Source organism: Trichomycterus rosablanca, chromosome 11 (assembly GCF_030014385.1).
Source record: "Trichomycterus rosablanca isolate fTriRos1 chromosome 11, fTriRos1.hap1, whole genome shotgun sequence".
Classification (NCBI taxonomy): domain Eukaryota; kingdom Metazoa; phylum Chordata; class Actinopteri; order Siluriformes; family Trichomycteridae; genus Trichomycterus; species Trichomycterus rosablanca.
The window spans coordinates 24,461,826-24,489,414 of record NC_085998.1 but is presented as its reverse complement, the minus strand read 5'-3'; the positions used below and the strand labels follow the sequence as shown (position 1 = coordinate 24,489,414).

The window sequence follows — 27,589 nt, the reverse complement described above, 5'->3', positions numbered from 1 at the left end:
TAATAGATTTCCGTGTGCACCGTAAAAAGGGGCGTATTTAAAAAATCGATCTCGCATTTATATGAATCGATATCGGATCGTTCAAATAAAGATCGATTAAAATCGAAAAATCTATTTTATAAACCCACCCCTAGTGGAAATGTATTGTGGTCAGACGAATCCGTATTTAAAAACTTTTTTAAAAGAATTGAATGCAGAAGGCATCGGACCAAAAATGAAAAGAACCATCCAGTCTATTCTCAGCAACAAACCCAATAGCCAGGGTCTGTCATGGTATGGGTTGTGTCAGTGCCCATGTCAATGGTATTTTACACTTCTGTAATGGCAGCGTTAATGCGGAGAAGTAAATGGAGATTGTAGAGCAACATATGCTGCCTTTAAGATAATATCTCTTCCAGTGGGTCCATGCATTTTTCAACAAAACCATTACAAAGAAATGACTGTGGAAAAAGAGGGTACAGGTACCGGACTGGCCTGCTGCAGTCCTGACCTGTCCCCAATCGCTTGGTATCCATGATGCCAGAACATGGTGAGAGTAGAAGGCTACATTACAAAGGGGTAAATGCTTTACAGTCCCGCGCTCAGGTGGCGCAACGGGATATTCCGTTTGCACACCAGCACCGAGTTTCTGAACTCCTCGGTTCGAAACTTGGTGTTGCCTTCGGTCGGCTGTGCACCAGCTAGCGGGCATAATTGGCAGTGCCTGCAGCAAATACTAATTGGCCACTAGTCTGGCCATAAAGTCATTGGTTGTTAAGTGATGATATTGTTACCACTTACACATTTGTCGGGGCGGCACGGTGGCTAAGTGGGTAGCACTGTCGCCTCACAGCAAGAAGGTCCTGAGTTCAATCCCCAGGTGGGGCGGTCCAGGTCTTTTCTGTGTGGAGTTTACTTGTTTCCCCGTGTCCGCGTGGGTTTCCTCCAAGTGCTCTGGTTTCCTCCCACAGTCCAAAGACATGCACGTGAGGTAAATTGGAGATACTAAATTGTCCATGACTGTGTTCGATATAACCTTGTGACCTGATGAACCTTGTGTAATGAGTAACTACCATTCCTGTCATGAATGTAACCAAAGTGTAAAACATAACGTTAAAATTCTAATAAACAAATAAACAAACACATTTGTCGAGCCTTCCTCAGGTTATCCTATTGCAGTGATTGGGGTTTTTCTTCTTTGTCTTGATGAGATTGCTAAGCGTCTTTGTCATGATGAGATTGCTAAGGCCTTTGGACAAATTTTTAGGCTTCCTCCTATGTTCAGGCAGGTTTGCTTTTGTGCCATAAATCTGTGCCATAAATCTGAAACCTCCAGACAATACTCCCAATGGGGTCTCTAGGAATATATGTCGTCTTACTGCCCTTTTGGTGCAATTATCTCCTTCCTCAGCTTTTGTGATAGCTCATTGGGTTTCACCATGGATGTAACACACATTGAACACATCTCTGTGTAGTGTTTATCTAACATATCACAGCTGAGGGGAGGGTAAGATTTGTTATTGAGTTCCCAGTGGTTTAATCATGTAGCCCAACTTTGTGTCATACAAAATAGTAGTGTGTTCTAGGATCAACAGTGTAATGTAAGAATTGAATAGTGCTGACTTGGCAGTATCAATAAAATATCTCTAAAATGCTACATCATTTATTTTCTTTGACTTGATTTAAGTTTAGTTATAGATCCTTATTTTGTGTAGTGAACAATGTTAAGACAATAATCACAAAGTAATATGACCTTGACTTGCTGAAACAGCAACATGCACAAATGTCTGTTCCATTAAATATGAACCCAGGATATTTTAGTGTAAACACACATAAAACCTATAACATTGTAAAAATAAAAAATAAACTTAAACTTAATGTCACTAAATTATATTATTCACTAATTCGCTTATCTGATAATAAGTGAACACAGTGTTTAAAGAACAAACTATTAATTAAAGTTGTTTTGGTGTGGTAGACAGTACTATTTAGCTGTTTATATCAGAAACATGATACAGGAAACAAGGAATGTCTCTGTTCCTTTACATGTGTTTGCTTGTTTCACAGGTCACTGAAGAAAGCAGAAATGGCCTTGTAAAAGATTCAATTTTACAAGAAAATGGTGCCCAGAACCTAGAAATCAAAGCTTTTTGTGAAGACATTGCAAAGTAAGTAAAGATTGATGTATATTTGTTATGTCAGTGAGCTGTTATTTTGGACACATCATGAGAAAAAACAAATTCATTAGAAAAGACAGTTAATGCTTGGAAGAGATAAAGGTAAAAGAGGAAGATGATGGCCACCAAGAAGGTAGATGGCCTCCAATAACTAATTACTATTATTGTGGGCAATGCTGTCATTTTTAATTAATATGTGCAAAGGAAAATTAGGAATAATTCCCTCAAATTATCAAATTCTGCAGATGTTTGTGCTTGTTTTTGAAATCCATGTTTTTTCTATTGTGGATTTTATGTGATTCTATTGCACATCCCATTTCCAGAAAAGTTGGGACATTTTGTAAAATGCTATAAAAAGAAGAATCTGTGATTTTGTTAATACTCGTGAATTTTTATTGAACTGACAAAAGTAGAAAGAAAAGAGTTCTAGTGTTTTCACTGATCAACTTTGTAAATAGAAACACATTTAGAATTGAATGCCTTCAACACACTCAAAAGTTGGGACATATGCATATTTAGCACTATGTTTCTTTAGCTTTTCTATTAATGAGACTTTTTAATGGTTTGGGAACTGAGAACACTAATTGTTGCAGTTTTGCAAGTTACATTTTCCTCCATTACCCAGTCATGATTCCCTCACCTGTTACCAATTCACCTGCTTATTGTGGAATGTTTCAAACACTGTACCTTCAATATTTTAACTTTTTTGCCTCCCAACTGTTTTGAAGTGTCTTGCAGGCATGAAGTTTTTTATTAGTAAAACACTGGGAATCTTTTCTTTTTACTTTTGTCAGTTAAATAAAGATTCAATAGAAGAGATTTCTTTGTTGTATTGCATGTTACAAAATGTCCCAACTTTTCTGGAAATCATTGTTACTTAGCTCTAATCTTAGCTATGCTAATAGATTTAATTTTTGGACAGTGTTACTGAAATAAAATTTTGACTGTATGTTGCCGCACTAATTATGTATTTTGTATTTATATTTTTTTACAGACTAAGGTCAAACTTTTCTTTTGAGGACCCCTCTACCAATCCTGGATATGCTCTCAGCCCAGTGATATTTCAAAGGGATGGAGGTGGCAACAACAGCAGCAGTGTGAAAGTTTCTATAGAGATTTCGGACTCTCGGCAGCCTGTGACCTTCACCTGTGATGGTAAAACCTTTCTTAAGAAATAATTTTTTGGGTCTTGCAGGCAAAAAAAATCATGATTTATTTTACCTTAAATAAGATTTACTTCAAATATTTAACTGAATATTACCAGTTTCATTGGTTCTTAGGACTTTTTATTACCACAATCTTTTCTCTTAGATAATTTTTGGTCATACTAATTTTGACAAATTATTGGTTGAAAGTACAGGCAAAATGTTTATGGTGAGATTTAAAAAAAAATGGCTGGAAACAAAATATAAGCATATTTTTTGTCTGCATTTGTGGTATTTTGTTTGGGCAATCAAAAACTCGAAACAAGTAACAAGATATCACAGACCCTTAGAGAATATGTCTCTAAATGTTGTATTTATCAGAGTAAAATGAACAATTTTTGTAAAATTTTATTTTTGTTAACATAAAAATTTTACAAACATTGGTGTGTAGCTTTTAGTTATACACCAACCAGGCATAACACTATGACCACTGACAGGTGTGAATAACACTGATTATCTCTGCATCACGGCACCTCTTAAGCAGCAAGTGAACATTTTATCCTCAAAGTTGATGTGTTAGAAGCAGGAAAAATGGGCAAGCGTAAGGATTTGAGCGAGTTTGACAAGGACCAATTGTGATGGCTAGACAACTGGGTCAGAGCATCTCTAACACTGCAGCTCTTGTAGAGGTGTTCCTGGTCTGCAGTGGTCAGTATCTATCAAAAGTGGTTTTCTGAATTATGACTTCTGACACTCCCTACAATTAAAGTACTTGTGTATTCCAAAAAAAACCTTTCCTTTAGGTCAGTGGTTCTCAACCACCAGGCCGCAGACCGGTATCGGTCCGTGTGTCATTTATTACTGGACCGCACAGAAATAATAAATAATTCGAAATTACTACAAGAGCAATAACATTTCCAAAACTCTTGGGGTGTTAGTGTCTCTAATCACCACTAGGTAGAAGCAGCGTCTTGTTGCAGCAAAAAAAAGCTCAGGATTCGCACAGATTTTCCATTCTATAATTCTTTTATTTTAAATCTTCCCGGGCCCTGCCGGTCCCTGAAATTCGTGGTGCAAAAAAGGTTGGGGAGCGCTGCTTAAGGTGATAATGTTGGGGTTATCACTTTTAATTACAGCAGCATTGTGAATTGCTCACGTCTACAACCTGTTTCAATAGAGGATGTTTTGGATTTTTAGGGGTTAACTTTTTTGAGAGTTTTTAAAAAAGCAGCATTTCATTAATAAATCTTTACACTTGAATGCTGTGACTGATCTTTTTTATTCATTTGTATTTACTTTCTCATTAGCTTGAGGGCTTTTAGATAAAAGTGAAATGAAATAAATTTATTTTTCTTTCTATTTTTATGTCTCTGCTGTAGTGAGTTCACCAGTGGAGCTACTGATAATGCAGGCACTTTGTTGGGTCCATGATGACCTCAGCCAAGTGGATATCGCCAGCTATGTTCTGAAGGTCTGTGGCCAAGAACAGGTCCTGCAAAAGTAAGTAATTACAAACACCACTATAAACTTTATGACTTCAACCAATTAATTTAATTTAAAAATCAGCTGCATATAACCTATTTTTTGTGTTTTAAATGTGATTTTTTTTTTTTTTACATAGGAAAAGTATTGAATCTGTTCCTCTCTTATAAGAATATAGTAGGATAATAGTGACTGTGCATAATGAACACTATCACTGTAACTGTCCATCATGGATGTGTGTGTGTGTGTGTGTGTGTGTGTGTGTGTGTGTGTGTGTGTGTGTGTGTGTGTGTGTGTAGAGTGAGGTAAGGCTGGTCCTGTTGCAGTGGTATGTCTGTGTTTGGTGTGTATGGATGTGAAGTGACTGTGATAGTATGTTGTTGAGTGTCTCTCTTTGCTCTCTCTTCTTTGCTACTTTTAAATAACTTCCTTCTTTATTTTTTTATTTTATGTTTTCATTTCTCTTTTTTGTCCCACTTTGGTTGTGTTCAATTACTTAGTTGTATCTCCTTTACTGCTGCACATCCCTACCCTGATCAAGGGTATTGACAGCACAGCTAAGATTCGAACTCGGTGCATTAGACCACTGCCCGTTTAAGCACCCTAAGTCAAATGTATTTGCTATTGAGTCCATTTAAATGTACACAATAATTAGATTGTCTGATTGTAGGGTTTACATGGGCTTTAGTAATCACTGATTTTAGGAAATGTACATGTTCTTTCTAGTGATATGCTAGTGTGACTCTAAACCCTAATATTGCTTCAAAGTCTTTAAATGCTTGATTATTTAATTAAGTACATTTAATTTATACACTTTTTAGCATCTCTTGTCTCTCAAACAAGTTATTTCCAGTTACCCATTGCAGTTCCTCTGCATTGGCCAAGAAGAGCCACTCAAACCCCCCCCCCCCCCCCCCCCCCCCTTAATAAAGCACATGTATCGAGGCACATGTATTGGGGGGTGGGAGGGTCGATTCATGTGCTTTATTCAGAAAATAATGCTATACCCCACTGTGATTCCCTCACCACCTGTCAGTGACTTTACCAGACAGCAGAAATTTTATTTTGCAGTTGCAATAAAGAGAAACCCAATTCTACCCTCCCTCACAAAGACAAAATGCCCTCCAGCAAAGTGTAAAAACATGATGTTCAAATGCTAATAAATAAATAACTCTGCTTGCTAAGAGACTCTGATAATTTTTTTGAAAAATACAAGTGATAATACACATCTAGAACTAAACACAGAAAGGACACTAGACAAAGAACATGAATAAATAACCTATACATAATCTAGTTACTTATCTTGCCATGAGAATGACCAATGTGTAAACATGGCGTTAAACAACAAATGAACATAACTCTGCTTGCTACAAAAACCAGGCCTGCAGTCCTCAGTGTTGCCTGATGCTGGAGACCAGAGGAGGGGTCGCTGCAAAGAACCAGAGGCATGGGAAGGAAATCAGGGTCCATTCTTGGCTGAAGGCTAACCCTAGCTGGCTGACTCTACCATTGTTATTCCTTGCTAATATGTGCTATGGAGAATAACCTGGACTACATATGACTCTGGCGAACTACCCAGTATGAGTTTAGAGACTGCTGTTTTAGTTTTTACTAAAACGTGGCTTAGCAACAGTATTCCAGACAATGCCATTTAGCTTGCTTGGCTAACCTTGTATCGCACTGTTAGGAATTGCAGCTCAGTCCAGTAAAACATAAGGAGGAAGTGTGTGTGTTACATTACGATGGAATGATGCAAGAAGTCTGTGCTTGTTGCTAAGTACTGTTCTCCGCTGGTGAAGTTTGTTATTGTTAGATGCAGACCTTTTTATTTACCAAGGGAATGCACCTCTGTGCTTATCGTCGCTGTGTATCTCTTCCCAGTGTAAACTGAATGGCGCTTTTAACAAACTGCAAATATTCATGCAGATGGACTGTTTATTGTTGACGATGTACTAGTGCTGGACAATAATTCGATATCGATATATATCGCGATAGAAAATGTTTCAATAACGGTGATATGATTTTTAAACAAATTCGATCGATATGCATTACGTCAGTGCGCTTTGCCCGTGTTACTTTTTTGCGGAAGCATTTCTGTACGCAGGTTCCCACAGGGACGCAATTCAACAGCGCACCTCAAGCGAGTAGTTCTCCATCAAAACAGTGCAGTTACACACTCAACATAAATGTCAACCACCAACACAATTACAGAAAAAGTACTAGTACTGAGTACTAATACCAGTTATTAATATTACTTCTTATTAGTTGAGGCGCGCTACGAATAAAGGCACCAACGGGATATTCGCGTTCCACTGTTGCCAGATTGGGCTGTTTTCCTCTTAATTGGGCGTTTTTTTTTCCAAAAACAATTTAATAGCATTTAAATAACACTTCTATTGAAAAGAGAATATTCAGTTTTAAGAAGCCCCAGCATTGTAGAAGGCTGTTAAAAGTAAAGTCAATTTTCAATGCTGATTTGGCTTAATAGTGTTGGTCAGAATGTATCATATTCTTGAAAGAAAATTTAAATTTGTTTTCCATGCATTCACACTAGCATGTTCTGGGGTTCAGATGAGTCTCATCAGTACACACAAGTTTGCAGTCAAATGATCAAGTAATGCAAAGGAATATCTTTGAAATTCTGTTATGGTTATAGGTAGAGATGGGACGATCGATCGGCTATGAATCGGTATCGGCCGATTTTTAATCAAAATATGCTATCGGCGATATTTCCTAAAAGTAGCCGATCCGATCGTGTGATATATAAAGATCACATTAAGTTAACAGCTCAGTGGATTGATCCAGACTTTGAGCTACGACGCGCCAACCATCACATCACCATTCATCAACCATCGTACAGAAACCATCGTGAAAGCTCTTCATGACCTAAAATAACATCATTAATGTTGTGCATCATACATACGATGTAATTTTGCTGATTGTAATATTAACTTTAAAAAGATAATTCAGCCCGGTCACATCTGAGTCGATTCTATCAGCACGTTATATAAACTCCTGGTTCACTTTGGTAAATCATAAGCGGTTCTTACTTGTGATGTAGATGAGAACAGAAAACGTTACAGAGCCAATCAGAGGCAAAAGTTTTTCATTACCAAATTCGTTAGTTCAGGATCATCTGCTGAACTTTTAGCTCCTTAGACGGAACGAGTCTGACGGTCGGTTACAGATCTGTGGTAATAGCAGTTTAATTAAGCTTTTTAATTAAGCTTTTTAATGTAAGAGAGTCACACAGAATGTTCTGTAGTAGCTGGTGTTTATTTAAAACCACGACATTTAATTAGTAACAGTAAACATGGAGAGATAACTGAGAAGAGAAATTTACGCTTCGTGAAAAATGACTCGTGAATCAATGAATCACTTATAGCGATACAGTGAACAAAGCGTCTCTTCTAAAGGCGCACACACACACACACACACGCGCGCGCTGCTCCGGTTTATCTTCACTGTGAGGCTCTTTTTAAGTTTATTTATTTTATTTATTGCTATAACCCCCCACCCACCCCGATCGCAATCGCCTATCGGCCGATGTCCCTGAAAGGAGATCGGAATCGGTGCCAAAAACCCCGATCGTCCCATCTCTAGTTATAGGCTATATTTTAGTTTTTCACAGGGAAAACGAGAAAAAATAAAAAAGCTTATTATGCTAGGGTTGATGTAATTCTACATGGTACTCACTGCCTGTATAGGTAAACGAGTGAGTGACCAAAACACTACTAGATCAACAGCTACTAGCCACATACAAAAATAAGGTATCAGACAGTTTCTGTGCCACCCCTGTGTGAGCAATGGTCTCAGTCTGGCCACCCCTATGGAAATTGTCTGGCTTTGCCACTGTCCACAGTTGAAAAAGAAGCAGACGAAATAGCTGATAAGAGATGAAGGACTAATTCAGTGGTGTATTCAGCTTGTATTTCTTGCCAGAAACCAGAAAAGAGGTTTGCAGGTACAGCCATCCAATTTTGGTGTTTTTAGCAGTTTTTCTGACATTTGTGTTATTCATATCGATATCGGAATTATATCGTATCGACCGAAATTAGGAGTTATATCGTGATATAAATTTTAGCCATATCGTCCAGCCCTACGTTGTACACAACAGCAAATGCACTGATGACGTCACTCTTTGCTGAACTTTAACGGCTCTTCTGTGGAGATCATCACTAAACTTCCTGGTGTTTATCTGGTGGAGAACCGTACTTGGTTCCTCAATACAAGCTTCATAACCAAGAAAGCTTAGCAGTGTCTGTATTTTATGCAAAGGCTGAGAAAGCTGAGCTCCCACTCTCATCTTCACCTATAGAGGAACTACCAAGAGCATTTTGAGCAACTGCATCATTCTCTGGTTTAGGAATTGCACTGTCTCAAGACTCTCTAGCGAATGGTGTGGAATGCTAAGGAATAGTGAGACCTATAAGTGCCTTGGCTCAAGATGACTTTCAATAGATTGCAGCAATGACAAAAAAAACTCAGCTGCCCTGGTTCTCAAACCTCCCAACCACACCCCCCACCCCTCCGCTACACACACACCAAGAAGACATTTGGGTATCAGAAAGTATGCTTCATTTCTTCATTTAACTTACATGAGCACTGTCAATTTGTTATTTTTTAATGCTATTATTCGGTTTTTCACAGACCTTAACAGACTTCCATGTTCTACACTGAAGGACTTGAGGTTCAGCCTGCAGAAACATAGAGTCTTTCTTAACAGATACTTTGCAAATGTTGATGTATTTCAAGAGACGTTTCTTGACTGCTTTCACCTTGTCTGCATTGTATCTCTTTGGTATTGCTGAAAGTAAAGCAAAAAGATGTGGTAATGAGAGAGAAGCAGAAATATATTTGCTCGTGCAAACTGTTTGATTTGGTTACCTTACTGTTATCTTAAATGTGCTAATGTACTGATACCGGCATGGCATTTTCAGTATTTTTAGTTATTCTGAAAATTAAACAGGATAAATAACATCACACCTTTTTTAGGTTTGAATATGAAAACTAAATTTTAACCCACCTTCTGAGCTAATTATGATCCATTATTTTCTTTTAAAATCTTAAGTTCCTCTTTTCACACACATTAGTATTTTACTATTTTTAACAAGCTGAAGTGTTCCCTCTGGTAGCCTGTCATACTCTCTGGGGTGACGTATGTCATGTTTTACGAAATATGCCAGCTGGTCCGCTAACCCTAACTCTAGCTCCATTGCAGAGAACATTGTTGGCTTTAATAGGACTGGCACCTTTCATCCTTTTTTGTCCATAATTTTAACATGTGTAAAGTAATTGCACAGCTTTCTTTTAAACTTAGACAGGTATATGGCAGTGACTTTATGCAGCGGTGTCTGGTTTCTTGATGCAAATACGGTTGCAGGTGTATGTAACACCTCTCCTTTGCTTATTGAAGAGGAACCTAAGCGAGTGTTGCTTGTGCAAGATGAAAGTAATGTGTTGTGGGGCTAATCTTGAGCATTTCTTGTGTTTCTGTTAGTTTTTTTTCAAGTATAGGTGAAAGTGTATATGACTGGGCAAAGGGCAGTAGGTTGTGGTCTATTAAATTTAGCTTCTTTTATGGTGCATATAGCTCCTGCAGAGATGCATGCATTCCATCTAGCTTGATGCACCTGCCTAAATCTTATTGCATGCTCTGCTAGGTCATACATTTCTACCAGTTATGGCTTTTGATTTTGCAATACTGCAGATTTTTTCAATACTGCAGAGAGTGAATGACCCAGTTTGTGTCAGAGACAATGAGGTTCTTCATCTCTTTTACTGAGGTCCTTTTTCTCACCACCTGGGCTCACACTGACTCCAATCTAGGACAACAAAGGCTATCTGAACCAGGGTACCATCATAACCCATGTCTGCCCAGGTGAAGTCACCACCAACAGGACCATGGTGGGCTCACATTGTTTTATGTCCAGGAAAACAAAGGATATCTGAACCGGGGCACCAAAATACCAGGCGCCCACCTGCCCTGCATGCACTACAACAGCATGGCTTTGTAGACACAGAGTGTGTGTGCATCATAAAGAGGAGAATTAGACGACTGCGACCACGGACTGTTTAGCAGCTGAAGTCTTGGATCAAGCAGGAATAAAAAAAAATTCCACTTGCAAAACTGCAACAATCAGTGTTCTCAGCTCCTACATCATTAAACAGTTTTTTTAATATAAAAGCTGATGAAACGTAGTGTCTCTGTTCCAATACTTTTGGAGTGTGTCACAGGCATCAAATTCAAAATGTGTTTTTATTTACAAAATACAATAAAGTTTGCAGGTGGCACGGTGGCTAAGTGGGTAGCACTGTCGCCTCACAGCAAGAAGGTCCTGGGTTCAATCCCCAGGTGGGGCAGTCCGGGTCCTTTCTGTGTGGAGTTTGCATGTTCTCCCCGTGTCTGCGTGGGTTTACTCCGGTGTGCTCCGGTTTCCTCCAAACCCTCCCCCTTCCCACTTGCCCTAAATGTACATGTGTTTTCATGTATGGGTTTGCACTTGATGATTATGTAATGATTGCTGACCCCATTCTCAATCGAATCTAAAAGGTGTATGAGGAAACAGGCACTGAAAGGACAGTTGGAGTTCAAAGATAAACATGTGCATAAGAAAATTAAATAAGCAATATAAGTCAGCAAATCAGAGCCTCCAAATTATATTAGGAATTAACTTATGCTCCTGTTGTTTCCATTGGTTTTTTTTCACATTACCTGTAACTTTAGGATCTTCATCTTGTCAGTTTTCCCAATAGTGTACACTTAGTAATTTATAGTGATGATGGGAAACCCTTTTTCCTCGAACACTGATAAAAAATTACAAACTGAAATCTTTTATTCAGTTACAGCTCATAGTCTTCTTGGATGTCTCTTCACAAACTTTGTACACCTGTATTTGGGTAGTTTATCCCATACATGTTTTACTTTATCAGTATGGGTGTTAAAGTGTAGATTAATGGATATATTTATCATTTAAAATCTAATTTGCAATACAAATGTGCAAGTGGCCTGAATGATTTTTAGATCAATAATATGCACTACTGTTTCTGCTTCAAAAAAATGCATAGATAGGACTAGAATAGATACATTTGGGTCAGGTGGGGTAAAATAGAAGTTTACACAGCCATGTATGACATAACAAAATCGTTTATTCAAGTTGAGCAGGCTTTTTAAAACTTGTAAACTAGTAATTTCTTTAAAAACAAATAGATAAACATAGGAGCAGACTTTTACACATCCACTTATAATATTGGACCTGTACATATATCTTGGCTAGTTAAAAAGCAACTTCTGTACAAAAAAAATCTACTATAATGTTTATTTTCTTTGTTCATGATTAGTTTTGTTTGTTAATTGGTGCTTTTGTTTGCTGCTCTTTGTCATTAACTTTAGTCTTAACTCTTTTCTCCCTCTTATAGTAAGCATAGCCTGGGCAGCCACGAGTATGTGCAGAACTGCAAAAAATGGGAGACAGAAATCCACCTCCAGCTCCTCATCCTTAGTGCCATGAGAAGAGACCTGGCACGAACGGTAACACAATATAATTGTAATATTTAGTAGTACATTATTTTAAACAGGAAGTAGATTAAAATCTCTAATGAAAGTAAAAAGTCTGGGTATAGCATTAGTGTGTGAGTTAATTTTACAGTCTAAGTCAGAGTTGTAATTTCAGTCCTGACTCCTGACATAAATATTCTTTACATTTTGTTAGTCCAATTACGCATTTTCAACTCACATTAAAATGGTTATTGGGTATTGTGACATTGAAAAACTGGCAGAACTTCAAACGCTATTTCTGAAAAGTTGGGAAAAGTTTTTCAGTGAGATTACAACAAGGATCTGTGATTTGTTAATTATTTTGAACCTTTATTTAACTGAAGTAAAAGTACAAAGAAAAGATTTCTAATGTTTTCAATGACCAACATCATTTTATTAAAACAAAAATATATGTAAATAACATTTTTAATTGTAAAATTTTACGCTTTAGTTTTAAATTTTACACTTGCAAAACAATTTGGGACAAAGACATTTTTACCTCTGTGTTACAGCGTCTGTTTTATTAATTGTACTTTATCGATTGTTTGGGAAACTAATTGTTGCAGTTTTGCCAGTTGATTTCTTTGTCAATTCATGATACATAATAGCCATGGACTTCCTGAGATAAAATGATGGCTTTATGGCAACATATGCTTTTTTAAAATCCCAATATACAGTGTATCACAAAAGTGAGTACACCCCTCACATTTCTGCAGATATTTTATTATATCTTTTCATGGGACAACACTATAGAAATAAAACTTGGATATAACTTAGAGTAGTCAGTGTACAGCTTGTATAGCAGTGTAGATTTACTGTCTTCTGAAAATAACTCAACACACAGCCATTAATGTCTAAATAGCTGGCAACATAAGTGAGTACACCCCACAGTGAACATGTCCAAATTGTGCCCAAAGTGTCAATATTTTGTGTGACCACCATTATTATCCAGCACTGCCTTAACCCTCCTGGGCATGGAATTCACCAGAGCTGCACAGGTTGCTACTGGAATCCTCTTCCACTCCTCCATGATGACATCACGGAGCTGGTGGATGTTAGACACCTTGAACTCCTCCACCTTCCACTTGAGGATGCGCCACAGGTGCTCAATTGGGTTTAGTCCATCACCTTTACCTTCAGCTTCCTCAGCAAGGCAGTTGTCATCTTGGAGGTTGTGTTTGGGGTCGTTATCCTGTTGGAAAACTGCCATGAGGCCCAGTTTTCGAAGGGAGGGGATCATGCTCTGTTTCAGAATGTCACAGTACATGTTGGAATTCATGTTTCCCTCAATGAACTGCAGCTCCCCAGTGCCAGCAACACTCATGCAGCCCAAGTCCATGATGCTACCACCACCATGCTTGACTGTAGGCAAGATACAGTTGTCTTGGTACTTCTCACCAGGGCGCCGCCACACATGCTGGACACCATCTGAGCCAAACAAGTTTATCTTGGTCTCGTCAGACCACAGGGCATTCCAGTAATCCATGTTCTTGGACTGCTTGTCTTCAGCAAACTGTTTGCGGGCTTTCTTGTGCGTCAGCTTCCTTCTGGGATGACGACCATGCAGACCGAGTTGATGCAGTGTGCGGCGTATGGTCTGAGCACTGACAGGCTGACCTCCCACGTCTTCAACCTCTGCAGCAATGCTGGCAGCACTCATGTGTCTATTTTTTAAAGCCAACCTCTGGATATGACGCCGAACACGTGGACTCAACTTCTTTGGTCGACCCTGGCGAAGCCTGTTCCGAGTGGAACCTGTCCTGGAAAACCGCTGTATGACCTTGGCCACCATGCTGTAGCTCAGTTTCAGGGTGTTAGCAATCTTCTTATAGCCCAGGCCATCTTTGTGGAGAGCAACAATTCTATTTCTCACATCCTCAGAGAGTTCTTTGCCATGAGGTGCCATGTTGAATATCCAGTGGCCAGTATGAGAGAATTGTACCCAAAACACCAAATTTAACAGCCCTGCTCCCCATTTACACCTGGGACCTTGACACATGACACCAGGGAGGGACAGCCACACATTTGGGCACAATTTGGACATGTTCACTGTGGGGTGTACTCACTTATGTTGCCAGCTATTTAGACATTAATGGCTGTGTGTTGAGTTATTTTCAGAAGACAGTAAATCTACACTGCTATACAAGTTGTACACTGACTACTCTAAGTTATATCCAAGTTTCATGTCTATAGTGTTGTCCCATGAAAAGATATAATGAAATATTTGCAGAAATGTGAGGGGTGTACTCACTTTTGTGATACACTGTATGCCACCACCTCAATAGAACTTCTATACGTATGCATGTCATGTTTTCAGTGTCATTTGGGTCCATCTAATATGCCAGTTTTCTCAATGTTTGCCTACAGGTTGATGATGACACATCACCCATAGATTTGGAGAAATATTTAGTTGATGTTGTGAGCCCTTTTAAGGAGACAATCACAAGGTATACATGCACTTTGTTCTACCTTTTTTAAGGCAATCCAGATAATGTTTAAGTTTGCTCATCTCATTTTTTATTTTTTATTTTAATTCCTTACTTTTTTCCTCCTTAGGGATGTCCTTACTCAGCTTTTAGAGGAATATAACAATCAAGTGAACATCTACCTGCAGAATAAGGTAGTCAGTTGTGCTTTATATAATAAATGTATATTAAACTTAAATGAAAGGTGGATTAAAACAGGGTTTTCTTCCTCTCTGTGTGTAGAACAACCAAAATAAAACAGTGGAGCATTTAATACAAGCTGTTAAGAATCTGTGTAGTTTGCTGGGCGAGGTGGAAACACCAGCCATAACTGATGCTGTGAAGAGACTAAAACATTCAGTTAACCTTGCTAGAACCCACTCACCAGAGGTCAGTGCTTGTAACGTTGAAATACTGTACAGAGGAATATATACCCAGTTTAAAATCATTTAATTTACTGAATGCCCTTGTTAACAGGGTGGTGTCCAACCTCCAACCTCAACTCACAGTAAGCACAACATCAACACAATTATCAATAAATGAATTGCTTTACTGGCTTACTACTATCAAAGTTATCAAAGATATCACATTAGTTTAACATAAAATTATCTCGTAATTATGTGATGTCCCTCACTGTTTTGTAGGCTGTGGGACTACAGTGGATGAGAACATTGGGACTCTTACAAATGCAGTGTATGATTTAATTAAGCTCTATCAACGTTCCTTCTGCCTGCCCTTCTCTGTGGACCAAGAAAATGCAAAGGAGCAGAAAGACAGCAGAGAGGCCTATACCACCACTGAGCATGTACAGTTTACTCTCTTTGGCATACATGGCATTTCCTCTGCATGGGTCAGCAGGTAAGATCGAAGTAATTTTGGGGGTTTTTTCTGTGTATGTTTAAACCAGATTTATTTGTCTGTATTGTTTTGTAATGTGTTTTTGGTTGACAAGAGGGTTTGGTTCACAAGAGCTTCAGGTTTCTGGTGATCTAGATTTTTAATCCATTCTTTATTTTACTGCCTTTAAGAAGTTTTATTGATGGTTGGCTGCTACTATTTCTATAAAATATTGAATTATTTTAAACTGATTTGTTCATTATTCAATTAATAAAGAGAGCGTTTTGTTGTTGTTGTTCAAGTTAAAAAAAGGAAACTTTTTCAAAGTAAAATAAAACTATTTTATAAATTGCCTACAACAAAAGCAATGTTAAAGGGCCCTGTTTGCTCCCAAAGCTAAACACTGTGGTATTTGAATATTGTGGCAGATGCCAAAGCATGATCAACATGCATAAACATGAATGAATCCAGTGCAGATAAGGAAATGAGACTTTATAATATGATGTCAAGGTTAAGCAAGTATACACCACATAAGCTGACCATGAGCTTGTTGGACATCCCATTCTTAAACCATGTGCATTAATATAGAGTCTTTGCCTTCTATAACAAGTTGCCAAAAGTTGGAAGCAAATAATATGTTTGATATGGCTGAATCCCCTGTAGTGTCCACATACTTTTTGACATATAGTGTAACCTAATAATTGTTGTGAAGTCTCTAAATAAATATACAATTTTTAAAATGACTTTGTGGGAATGATTGACAGAATAATGACAATAAAGCAGAGTTACAGAAAACTATTAATAAAGTATCTATCTATCTATCTATCTATCTATCTAAATAAATTACGGAAATCATTGTAGTATTCAAACATCTCTATTGTACTTAGAAATGTGGAACTAGAACTAAAGGGCAGTGGCATGTTCTTTTATATATTTAGTTTCATTCTGACAGCAATGTGTGCATCACTGCTTAAGCATTCACTTAATAGTATTTGCTTGTGCTTCGACTTTTAACAGTCACATTTCTAAGCACAGTTCTAAGTCAAGATTCATAAATGAATAAAGATACTTTAGCTAAAGCATTTATTACTGCATTTTCATGTGATAGTTTGACTTTTCCCCATTACTCTTCCCACAGTTACGAAAAATACTACTTAATGTGTGCCCTGACACACAATGGCCGAAATCTTTTTAAGCCTATTCAGTCCAGGAAAGTTGGGACATACAAGAGCTTCTTCTATCACATCAAATGGGACGAATTGTAAGTAAATGTACACTTACATACACACACAAAACAAAAAAAATAAATTCTTGTTCTACTCATGATTATTTCCTGTTTCTTTTTACTTAGGATAAACTTCCCCATTTCTGTTGCTTCATTACCTCTGGAGACCATATTAAGTCTCTCACTGTATGGCATTCTCAACCAAAATGCTAGCAATTCTCCGGATTCCAACAAACAACAAAAAAGCCCAGATTTATTGGGCAAAGTCACAATGACTCTCTTTGACTTCAGGCGGTAAGGCATTAAACAACTAAACTTTTGATTTAGTGTTTTGTGTTACAGGTTACAGGTTTTGTGTTACAGGTTACAGGTATCAAATTTTAATATATACTGATTAGGCATAACATTTATGACCACCTTCCTAATATTGGGTTGGTCCCCCTTTTGCTGCCAAACAGCCCTGACACATCGAGGCATAGACTCCACTAGACCCCTGAAGGTGTGCTGTGGTATCTGGCACCAAGATGTTAGCAGCAGATCCTTTAACTCCTGTAAGTTGTGAGGTGGGGCCTTCATGGATCAGACTTGTTTGTCCAGCACATCCCACATATGCTTGACTGGATTGAGATCTGGGAAATTTGGAAGCCAAGTCAACACCTCAAACTCGTTGTTGTGCTCCTCAAACCGTTCCTGCATCATCCTGCTGAAAGAGGACACAGCCATCAGGGAATACCGTTTCCATGAAAGGGTGTACATGGTCTGCTACAATGCTTAGGTTGGTGGTACATGTCAAAGTAACATCCACATGGATGGCAGGACCCAAGGTTTCCCTGCAGAACATTGCCCAAAGCATCACACTGCCTCCGCCGGCTTGCCTTCTTACCATAGTGCATCCTGGTGCCATGTGTTCCCAGGTAAGCGCACCCGGCCATCCACGTGATGTAAAAGAAAACTTAACTCATTAGACCAGGCCACCTTCTTCCATTGTTCCGTGGTCCAGTTCCGATGCTCACATGCCCATTGTTGACGCTTTCGGCGGTTTACAGGGGTCAGCATGGGCACCCTGACTGGTCTGTGGCTTTGCAGCCCCATACGCAACAAACTGTGATGCACTGTGTATTCTGACACCTTTCTATCAGAACCAGCATTAACTTCTTCAGCAATTTGAGCTACAGTAGCTCATCTGTTGGATCAGACCACACAAGCCAGTCTTCTCTCCCCACGGGCATCAATGAGCCTTGGCCGCCCATGACCCTGTCGCCCTGTAGTTTACCACTGTTCCTTCCTTGAACCACTTTTGATAGATACTGACGTCAAGCCATCACAATTTGGCCCTTGTCAAACTCGCTCAAATCCTTACGCTTGCCCATTTTTCTTGCTTCTAACACATCAGCTTTGAGGATAAAATGTTCACTTGCTGCATAATATATCCCACCCACTAACAGGTGCTGTGATGGAGAGATGATCAATCAGTGTTATTCACTTCACCTGTTAGTAGTGGTCATAATGTTATGTCTGGTCAGTGTATATTTTTAGTATTTTCTTCACAGTACATTAGTGACCATGGGAGGCTGCTACATGGGTTCTTGCTGTTTCTGATTGTGAATATTGTAAAGGTAAGTCAGTACAGTGATTCAATATCTAAAATGCAGACACTGGTGTGTTACAGAGTGTTTGCTCAGGGGACTAAGTTGCTGAGTTTGTGGACATCTCAGTTTTCCTTATCTGGATCTGGGGGGAAGAGGAAAAATTCAGCAGAGAGACTTATATTGCAGGTACTTTTGTTCATGGGCTTATAAAAAAAATGCTAAAAGTAAAAAAAATGATGTATTAGTCTTTTAAACTTCAAACCACAATGTACCCTCTGCAGATAGACTTTCCCAGCACATCACTGGATGTGATGTACGTAGATCTGAAAGAGATAAGCTGCCCTGACCCTCAGTCTCTAGAAATGCCTGATCCAGACACCCGGAGAAGAATTGAAAAGCTGTGCACAGGGGCTTCTGTGTTTGGGTAAACATAGTGTTCATTTGCAATGCTATAACAGTGTACTGCAGTTTTAAACAGATGAACAATATTTTGCTATTTTAACATATCATTTGACTAGTAAGTCACTGTATTTTGGAGGTTTACATTTTTTATTTAATTATTTGAAATCCTGGCCAATTCTGGTAGATTTTACTGACTAGTGGAGGCATATTACACACTTAATAACACATGATTTCCCAGTCATTCTCAGTGTTTGTGTGTGTGTGAACATGCATGAATTAGTTAACATTGGAAGCAATATTCAACAATTTATTATAATATGTACTATACTTTTTAGTCAATATTTTTTTTTACATTTAGAAGATTTATATACAAACTCCAATACTGGAAATGCTGGGACATTTTGTACATGAGCGTGTACTTAGTAATATCGTTTCATTGGTGTTTTTCTCTTACAGATTGTCGCGCGCAGACAGACAGCTGCTCTGGGATTGGCGGCACTACTGCCGCGGACATGGTCACAGCCTCCCTAAGGTCTTAGTCAGCGTACCCAGCTGGGCCTGGGGCAGCATGGCAGAGATCAAGTCACTCCTACAACAATGGCCTCCACTTACTCCTGTCTCTGCATTAGAGCTGCTTGATTTAAAGTATGTTCAGTCGCTGACTATTTATTTTGCTTGTGGTGTAATAATTCTGTAAAAACTTTTAGCTGACTGCTTGATTTTGTCAATAAGGTTCCTGATGAGTGGAATTATATTTAACAGGGCTGGCAGTGATCAAATCTGGCTTTGTTCTAAAAGCTAAATTTGGCTCCACAGTTAATATTTGTGAATTGGATAGTGGTACAGCGGTAGCTATTGGCACTAGGTATTGACCTAGTGATCACGAGCTTGCTGGTTCAAGCCCCTCTCAGGCCAAGTTGCTACTGTTGGGCCTCTGAGCAAGACCCTTAACCCTCAGTTGCTTGCATTGTATCTGGTTGCTTTGGATAAAAACATGAGCTTAATGCCATGAATGTAAATGGATAATGATTAATAGACCAAAATGTTTTTTTATTTTAGGTTTGCAGATACAGAGGTTAGGAGCATGGCAGTAGGATGGATTGACAGCTGCAGTGATGACGAGTTAACTGACTACTTACCCCAGCTTGTGCAGGTACACAAGCACAATAGCAGAATTTGTGATTTTTTTTGTTTCATCTACAAGAGAAGCTCTGTAAACAAATGTGTTTTTGTTATTTAGCTTGAAATGCTAAATAATAATAATTTCTTAAATAATTAATCATTCTTTCTGCTCTTTAGGCCTTGAAGTTTGAAAGTCATCTCAACAATGCCCTGATTAAGTTCCTTTTGACTCGAGCACAAAGAAATGTTAATGTTGCACACCACCTTTACTGGTTAGTACTCTCTTCTTTAATAAGAGTCAGTGATAGCTCAGTGGTTAAGGTACTGGACTAGTAAACAGAAGGTTGCCGGTTCAAGCCCCGCCACCACCAAGTTGCCACTGTTGGGTCCCTGAGCAAGGCCCTTAACCCTCAATTGCTCATCGTGTTCCGCTCATTGTGTAAGTCGCTTTGGATAAAAGCGTCTGCTAAATGCTGAAAAATGTAAATGTAATAACGTTGTTCTATATTTTGACTATTAGTACTAATGTGTTTTGTAAGATGAAATCTTTCATTACAACCCCAGGCTGCTCAGAGATGCGGTACAAGAGCCAGAGTTTGCTCAGCGGTATAGCTATGTGCTTGGAGCGCTGCTTTGTTTGTGTGGTGCTGGAATGAGGGCGGAATTAGAAAAGCAGTCATGCCTGGTGCAGCTACTGGGTGCTCTGGCTGAAAATGTGCGCCAGTCCTGTAGCTCCAGTCGACAGGTAAGATACAAAAGAAGTTGTGAATGTGAATCTTCATATGATTGTAAATCTATATTTACACCATAAAAGTTCCAGTTCTAACAGATCTCTTTGTAAAATCTGTTTCTTGTTGTAGATGGTTCTTCAGGAGGGTTTAGAAAGAGTCCAGTCATTTTTCCAGATGGGTGACTGCAGACTTCCCCTTAGTCCAAGCTTAGTGGCCAAGGAGCTTAATATAAAGGTAAGTGCTAACTCCAGCTATTGTCAAAGTGGCCTGTGGTCTGACGAGTCCACTTCTCAATTAGTATTAGTAAATGATGAAAGTTTTGTACTGGCAGTGTCCGTCATGGCAAGGGCATGTGTTACTTTCACTGGCATGGGTAAATTAACACATTTGTGAAGCGGCATTAATACAGAGTGGTACGTACACATTTTAGAGCAAGACATGTTTCTAAAAAGACATTGACAAGCCAGATTTTGTGTGTGTTACCACAGTGTGGCTTCTTAGTCGGAAAATACAGGTGCTGGCTTGGTCTGTGTGCAGTTTAGAACTATTTTCTATTGCACTATACATCAAAAAGGATTACAGACTGTTAAACAGCTGACGTGTTATACACTGACTAGACATAACATTATGACCATTGACAGGTGAAGTGAATAACACTGATTATCTCTTCATCACGGGACCTGTTAGTGGGTGGGATATATTAGGCAGCAAGTGAACTTTTTATCCTTAAAGTTGATGTGTTAGAAGCAAGAAAAATGAGCAAGCATAAGGATTTGAGTGAGTTTGACAAGGGCCAAATTGTGATGGCGAGACGACTGGGTCAGAGCATTTCCAAAACTGCAGCTCTTGTGGGGTGTTCCCGGTCTGCAGTATCTATCTAAAGTGGCCCACGAAAGAAAAGATGGTAAACTACAGGGCAACAGGGTCATGGGCGGCCAGGGCTCATTGATGGACGTGGGGAGCAAAGAGAAGTGCTACTGTAGCTCAAATTGCTGAAGAAGTCATTGCTGGTTCTGATAGAAAGGTGTCAGAATACACAGTGCATCACAGCGTATGGGGCTGCATAGCCGCAGACCTGTCAGGGTGCCCATGCTGACCCCTGTAAACCGCCGAAAGCATCAACAATGGGCACGTGAGCATCGGAGCTGGACTATTGAGCAATGGAAGAAGGTGACCTGGTCTGATGAATCAAGTCAAGTCAAGTCAACTTTATTTATATAGCGCTTTTTACAATAGACATTGTCTCAAAGCAACTTTACAAAATCCAGGACCAACAGATACAAAAACCCCTGTTGAGCAAGCCGAGGGCGACTGTGGCAAGGAAAAACTCCCTGAAAATTACAGGAAGAAACCTTGAGAGGAACCAGACTCAGCAGGGCCCATCCTTCATGGGTGGCCTGGAGGATACTTTAAATAAATACACGATTTACACAAATCATACAAACACAGAATTAAATGATCAAAAAGTCATAACTGGTAATAAATAGATAAATAAACAATTAAATAATAATAGAGTTGTTATCCGCTCTAGTCTTCAATAAAGTCTGTAGTGATTTCTTGTCGTTGCAATTACTCCAGACCCGTCACATCTGACAGGAGAAGCATCGTTGTCCCGGCAGTCTCGACTTCAATCCTTAACCTCGGCGGGTAAACAGGTTTCCATCAGAATGCCCTCGGGGTAAAACAACAGAGAATGTAGTCAATAATGTACAATGCTGGTTGACAAACAGTTTTACAGAGAGTTTTAGACTCCGGCAGCCCTAATTATTACAGCATAACTAAAAGGGAGAGCGAGCAGGTAACTAGGTCATGAAGGCTTTCACAGGACATCAGCGCCCATCTCCCCACCGTCACCAAACCTGAGTGATCGGACAAGAGAGGCAGAACGACAGCAACCCAACATCCCTGATCACCACAAGTTTCTATGACCAAGAACCCCCAAGCTCTGCGCCTTTGTCTATACTAATCAAAAGCCTGAGAAAATAAATATGTTTTCAGTCTAGACTTAAACATTGAGACTGTGTCCGAATCCCGAATAGAGGCAGGAAGATTATTCCAGAGTTGTGGAGCTTTGTAGGAAAACGCTCTTCCACCAGCCGTGATCTTTTTAATTTTAGGAACTATAAGTAACCCTGCATCTTGTGAACGAAGTGGACGCGCTGGGCTGTAGTGATTAATAAGTTCACTCAGATACTGTGGAGCCAGACCATGTAGCGCTTTATAAGTTAGTAAAAGTATTTTGTAATCAATGCGAAATTTAACTGGCAGCCAGTGTAGAGATGATAGAACAGGAGTAATATGGTCAAATTTTTTAGTTCTAGTTAGCACTCGAGCTGCTGCATTTTGAACTAACTGGAGTTTGTTTAAGGATCTACCAGAGCATCCAGTTAGAAGAGCATTACAATAATCTAACCGAGAACTTATAAACGCATGGATCAGTTTTTCGGCGTCATTAACAGATAGTATATTTCTTATTTTAGAAATGTTACGCAAATGATAGAAAGCAACTCTAGTAATATTATTAACGTGTGTATCAAATGAGAGATCTGAATCTATTGTGACACCTAAGTTTTTTACATCTGGGCTGGGAGTAACAGAGAACGTGTTTAAGTTTAGCACCAGGTTAGACAACTTGTCTCTTGCAGCTTTAGAGCCAACAAGTAAAACCTCTGTTTTATCTGAATTAAGTAAAAGAAAATTACACGACATCCAGTTTTTTATGTCGTTTACACAATCTTCTATCTTACTGATTGTGTCAGTATCATTTGGTTTGGCTGATATATACAGCTGTGTGTCATCTGCATAGCAGTGAAAGTTTATGCCATGTTTATGAATAATTTCACCTAGTGGAAGCATATAGAGTGTAAATAATAGCGGTCCCAGTACCGACCCCTGTGGAACACCATACTTTACTTTTGTAGTTTCCGAGCATTTATTATTTACATAAACGAATTGAGAGCGGTCAGTCAGATATGATTTAAACCAAGAGAGTGCGAGTCCTTTAACACCTACTGTATTTTCTAGCCTCTCCAGTAAAATGTTATGATCGACCGTATCAAACGCTGCGCTAAGATCTAATAGAACAAGAAAAGAGACACATCCATTATCAGAAGACATTAACAACTCGTTAACTACTCTAATTAATGCGGTTTCGGTACTATGATTGGGTCTAAATCCTGATTGAAATTTTTCATGAATACAATTTTCATTCAAATAAGAACATAACTGTTTGGAAACTACTTTTTCTAATATCTTAGAGACAAAAGGAAGGTTTGAAATTGGCCTATAATTAGCTAGTACATGTGGATCAAGATTAGGTTTTTTAATCAGTGGTTTAATAACAGCACTTTTAAACAATTTAGGTACATATCCAAGGCTAAGGGATGCATTGATTAATGTAAGCAAGGGCTCTACAATAGCTGGGAGTAAATCTTTAAGTAAACGAGTTGGAACAGGATCGAGTATACACGATGATGACTTCGATGATTTAATCAACACAGTTAGTTCATTTTGGGAGATTGGATTAAAGGAATTTAGTTGGATTAACTCGTTACCATTATCACCACTGTTATCACCAATGCTGCTCGGAGTGAGTCCATACTTAACATTGGCAGGTGACACACTCTGACTCTGAAGTCAGTCTATTTTTTCTATCTTGTCATTAAAGAATTTAAAAAAATCATCGCTGGTACAGTCAGGCGATATGTTAGATTCAGTTTCATTAACGTTTTTAGTTAATTTGGACACTGTCTCAAAAAGGAATCTGGGATTGTTTTTATTTTTCTCTATTAGGGATGAATAATATAAAGATTTAGCTTTTATAAGTGCATGTTTATGCTCAGTTAGAGCATCTTTCCAAGCAATCTTATACACTTCTAGTGTAGTGTGACGCCACTTGCGTTCTAATTTTCGTGCTGCTTGTTTAAGTGCGCATGTGTGGTCATTGTACCAAGGAGCAAGTTTTTTCTCCCTAATCAGTTTAGTTTTGAGTGGGGCTACGTTATCTAAGGTTGTGCGCAATACAGTCTCTAGGTTTTGAGTTGCCTGATCTAGTTCTTTAGGTTCTGATGCTGGTATATTTGGTAATTCTGGTAGGCAGTTTATGAACGCTGCTGCAGTTGCAGATGTAATAGTGCGCTTACATTTAAAACGATGCGGTTGCTGTATATTATTGGACAGGGACACTTCGTAAATTAGTAGAGAGTGATCAGAGATTAAGTCATTCTGTGGTACAATTTCCAGGTTGTCTATGTTTATACCATAAGTAAGTATTAAATCTAAGGTATGTTTACAGCGGTGAGTGGGTCCTGTTACATTTTGGGTGATGCCTAAAGATTCTAAAATAGAATCAAACGCAGTTTTGAGTGAATTACATTTATCCTCATAATGGATATTAAAGTCACCAACAATTAAAGCTTTCTTAGTTGATAAAACTAATTTAGAAAGAAAATCGGCAAATTCGTTAAGAAATTCTGAGTAAGGACCAGGGGGTCGATAAACAGTAACCAGCTTAAACATACTAGTTTTATCAGATGAACATTTATTGGTTATGTCAGAGATAAGAACTTCAAACGAGTTTGTTATGGGAGTTGATTTTACAGTGAGACCTATGTCCTTGTCATAAATTGCGGCTATTCCTCCACCACGACCACTAAGACGTGGCTTATGTTCATAACTGTAACCCGGAGGAGATGCTTCATTTAAACCTAGATACTCATCAGGTCTAGCCCAGGTCTCAGTTAAACAAAGTGCACTAAGACTATTATCTGTAATTATTTCATTTACAATTACTGTTTTGCATGCAAGTGACCTGATGTTTAGAAGTCCTAACTTTAGTTTAGCTTTACTATGGTTTTCATGATGCTCATTTAGATTAATTTTAATTAAGTTATTATGACATACTTTTTGATTTTGTTTTGGCTTACACCTGCCACGGTAAACAGACACAGTCTCAATGGTTTGTGACCTAAGGATTCCGGGTGACGTCCGATGGCGACTCGCAGACAGTCGGTTAGGCCTGTTAGTCTGCTGCCTGGTCTTGGCTCTGGATAGTCATTTAACACTATCTGCCGCTACACTAACGCGGTGGTAAAGCCTGTCACCTATGCTGCAAGAAATGCGAGCAGCACCCTCCCACGTGGGGTGGACACCATCCCGCTTCAAAAGACCAGGCCTTCCCTCAAAGGTGGACCAATTATCTACAAAATCAATGCAGTTTTCTGAGCACCATTAAGACATCCAGCGGTTCAGCGACAACAACCTGCTGTAGGTTTCGCCACTGGGTCGAATCGGTAAGGGGCCAGAGCACACTACTGCCTCAGACATCGACCTAGCTAACTCACACACCTCTTTAACATTACTCTTAGTAACCTCAGACTGCCGTAAACGAACATCATTAGTGCCAACGTGGATAACAATCTTCGAAAATCTACGATTAGCATTAGCCAGCACTTTCAGGTTTGCTCTGATGTCGGGCGCCCTGGCCCCCGGAATACAGGTGACTATGGTTGCTGGTGTCTCTATGGGGGTTACAATACGCACGTGTCGGAGCTGAGAATCTCCTATAACCAGAGCACTTACATTAACAGGCTGCTCAGCGGGTGGCTCACTGAGTGGGGAAAACCTGTTGGACACGTGCAACTGAGATGGTCGGTGCTTTGCCCTACGACTATGTCGCCGAGACGTCACCCAGTCGCCCCGCTGTGAGGGCTCTAATGCCGGAGTCTGGGGTTCTATACCTGAACTGCTGGCATTCGGGGCTGCTACAGCTGAATCTAAGTCCTCACTAGTAGTAGTCTGTTCTAAAGCCCGAATGCGCCCTTCTAACACTGAGATCTTCTCCGTCAGACTAACAACTAATCTACACTTATCACATGTAAAGTTATCACTAAACACGGAGAAGGAATAACTGAACATATTACACTCGGAACATGGATATAATGCTCCTGCTGGGGCCATAATAACAAAGAAATGTACTTAGCTTTACAAGATGAGTTGGAGATGATGTTTATGTTGGATTCACCGGCGCTTCTGCTGGTTGTCACAGAAGAACGGCTTTAATTCCGGATGAAACAGGCGATGATAAGCTGGAATACAAAAACCACCAACCAAACCAACACAAACGCGCTTCCGGAACGAATCACATTTTCTTTTACATAACATGGATGGCTGGGTGCGTGTAAATCCCTTACCTGGGAACACATGGCACCAGGATGCACTATGGTAAACAAGCAAGCCGGCGGAGGCAGTGTGATGCTTTGGGCAATGTTCTGCAGGGAAACCTTGGGTCCTGCCATCCATGTGGATGTTACTTTGACATGTACCACCTACCTAAGCATTGTTGCAGACCATGTACACCTTTTCATGGTTTCATGGAAACAGTATTCCCTGATGGCTGTGGCCTCTGTCAGCAGGATAGTGCACCCTGCCACGAAGCAAAAATGGTTTAGGAATGGTTTGAGGAGCATAACAACAAGTTTGAGGTGTTGACTTGTCCTCCAAATTCTCCAGATCTAAATCCAATCGAGCATCTGTGGGATGTGCTGGACAAACAAGTCTGATCCATGGAGGCCCCACCTCGTACTTACAGGAGTTAAAGGATCTGCTGCTAACATATTGGTGCCAGATACCACAGCACACCTTCAGGGGTGTAGTGGAGTCCATGCCTCGAAGCATCAGGGCTGTTTTGGCAGTAAAAGGGGGACCAACCCAATATTAGGAAGGTGGTCATAATGTTATGCCAAACATGATCACAGAATGTTTTTGATATGAAAGGTAATGTAAAAATGCCCTGTCCCAACTTTTTTTCTGGCACGTTGGAGCCGGTAGATTGGTATGCAATTTCATGCAATAAAGTTGTTTTGCTAAAGCATTAACCCTATTTTTATGTAATACATGT

The 27,589-nt window shown here is 39.3% G+C and overlaps 1 protein-coding gene across 1 annotated transcript in view; it reads left to right on the top strand.

Moving 5' to 3' along the window:
* The window catches only part of pik3c2a (phosphatidylinositol-4-phosphate 3-kinase, catalytic subunit type 2 alpha), a 68,024-nt gene that overhangs the window by 24,596 nt on the left and 15,839 nt on the right, over nucleotides 1-27,589 (top strand). Inside the window, exons 3-20 of the mRNA XM_063005316.1 lie at nucleotides 2,047-2,147; nucleotides 3,151-3,311; nucleotides 4,681-4,801; nucleotides 12,203-12,314; nucleotides 14,688-14,767; nucleotides 14,877-14,940; nucleotides 15,029-15,175; nucleotides 15,263-15,293; nucleotides 15,430-15,643; nucleotides 16,761-16,883; nucleotides 16,974-17,141; nucleotides 18,517-18,622; nucleotides 18,718-18,860; nucleotides 19,295-19,483; nucleotides 19,898-19,991; nucleotides 20,138-20,232; nucleotides 20,525-20,705; nucleotides 20,821-20,925. Of these exons, the coding sequence (XP_062861386.1) occupies nucleotides 2,047-2,147; nucleotides 3,151-3,311; nucleotides 4,681-4,801; nucleotides 12,203-12,314; nucleotides 14,688-14,767; nucleotides 14,877-14,940; nucleotides 15,029-15,175; nucleotides 15,263-15,293; nucleotides 15,430-15,643; nucleotides 16,761-16,883; nucleotides 16,974-17,141; nucleotides 18,517-18,622; nucleotides 18,718-18,860; nucleotides 19,295-19,483; nucleotides 19,898-19,991; nucleotides 20,138-20,232; nucleotides 20,525-20,705; nucleotides 20,821-20,925 (2,235 nt within the window). The remainder of the gene's footprint in view (nucleotides 1-2,046; nucleotides 2,148-3,150; nucleotides 3,312-4,680; nucleotides 4,802-12,202; nucleotides 12,315-14,687; nucleotides 14,768-14,876; nucleotides 14,941-15,028; nucleotides 15,176-15,262; nucleotides 15,294-15,429; nucleotides 15,644-16,760; nucleotides 16,884-16,973; nucleotides 17,142-18,516; nucleotides 18,623-18,717; nucleotides 18,861-19,294; nucleotides 19,484-19,897; nucleotides 19,992-20,137; nucleotides 20,233-20,524; nucleotides 20,706-20,820; nucleotides 20,926-27,589) is intronic.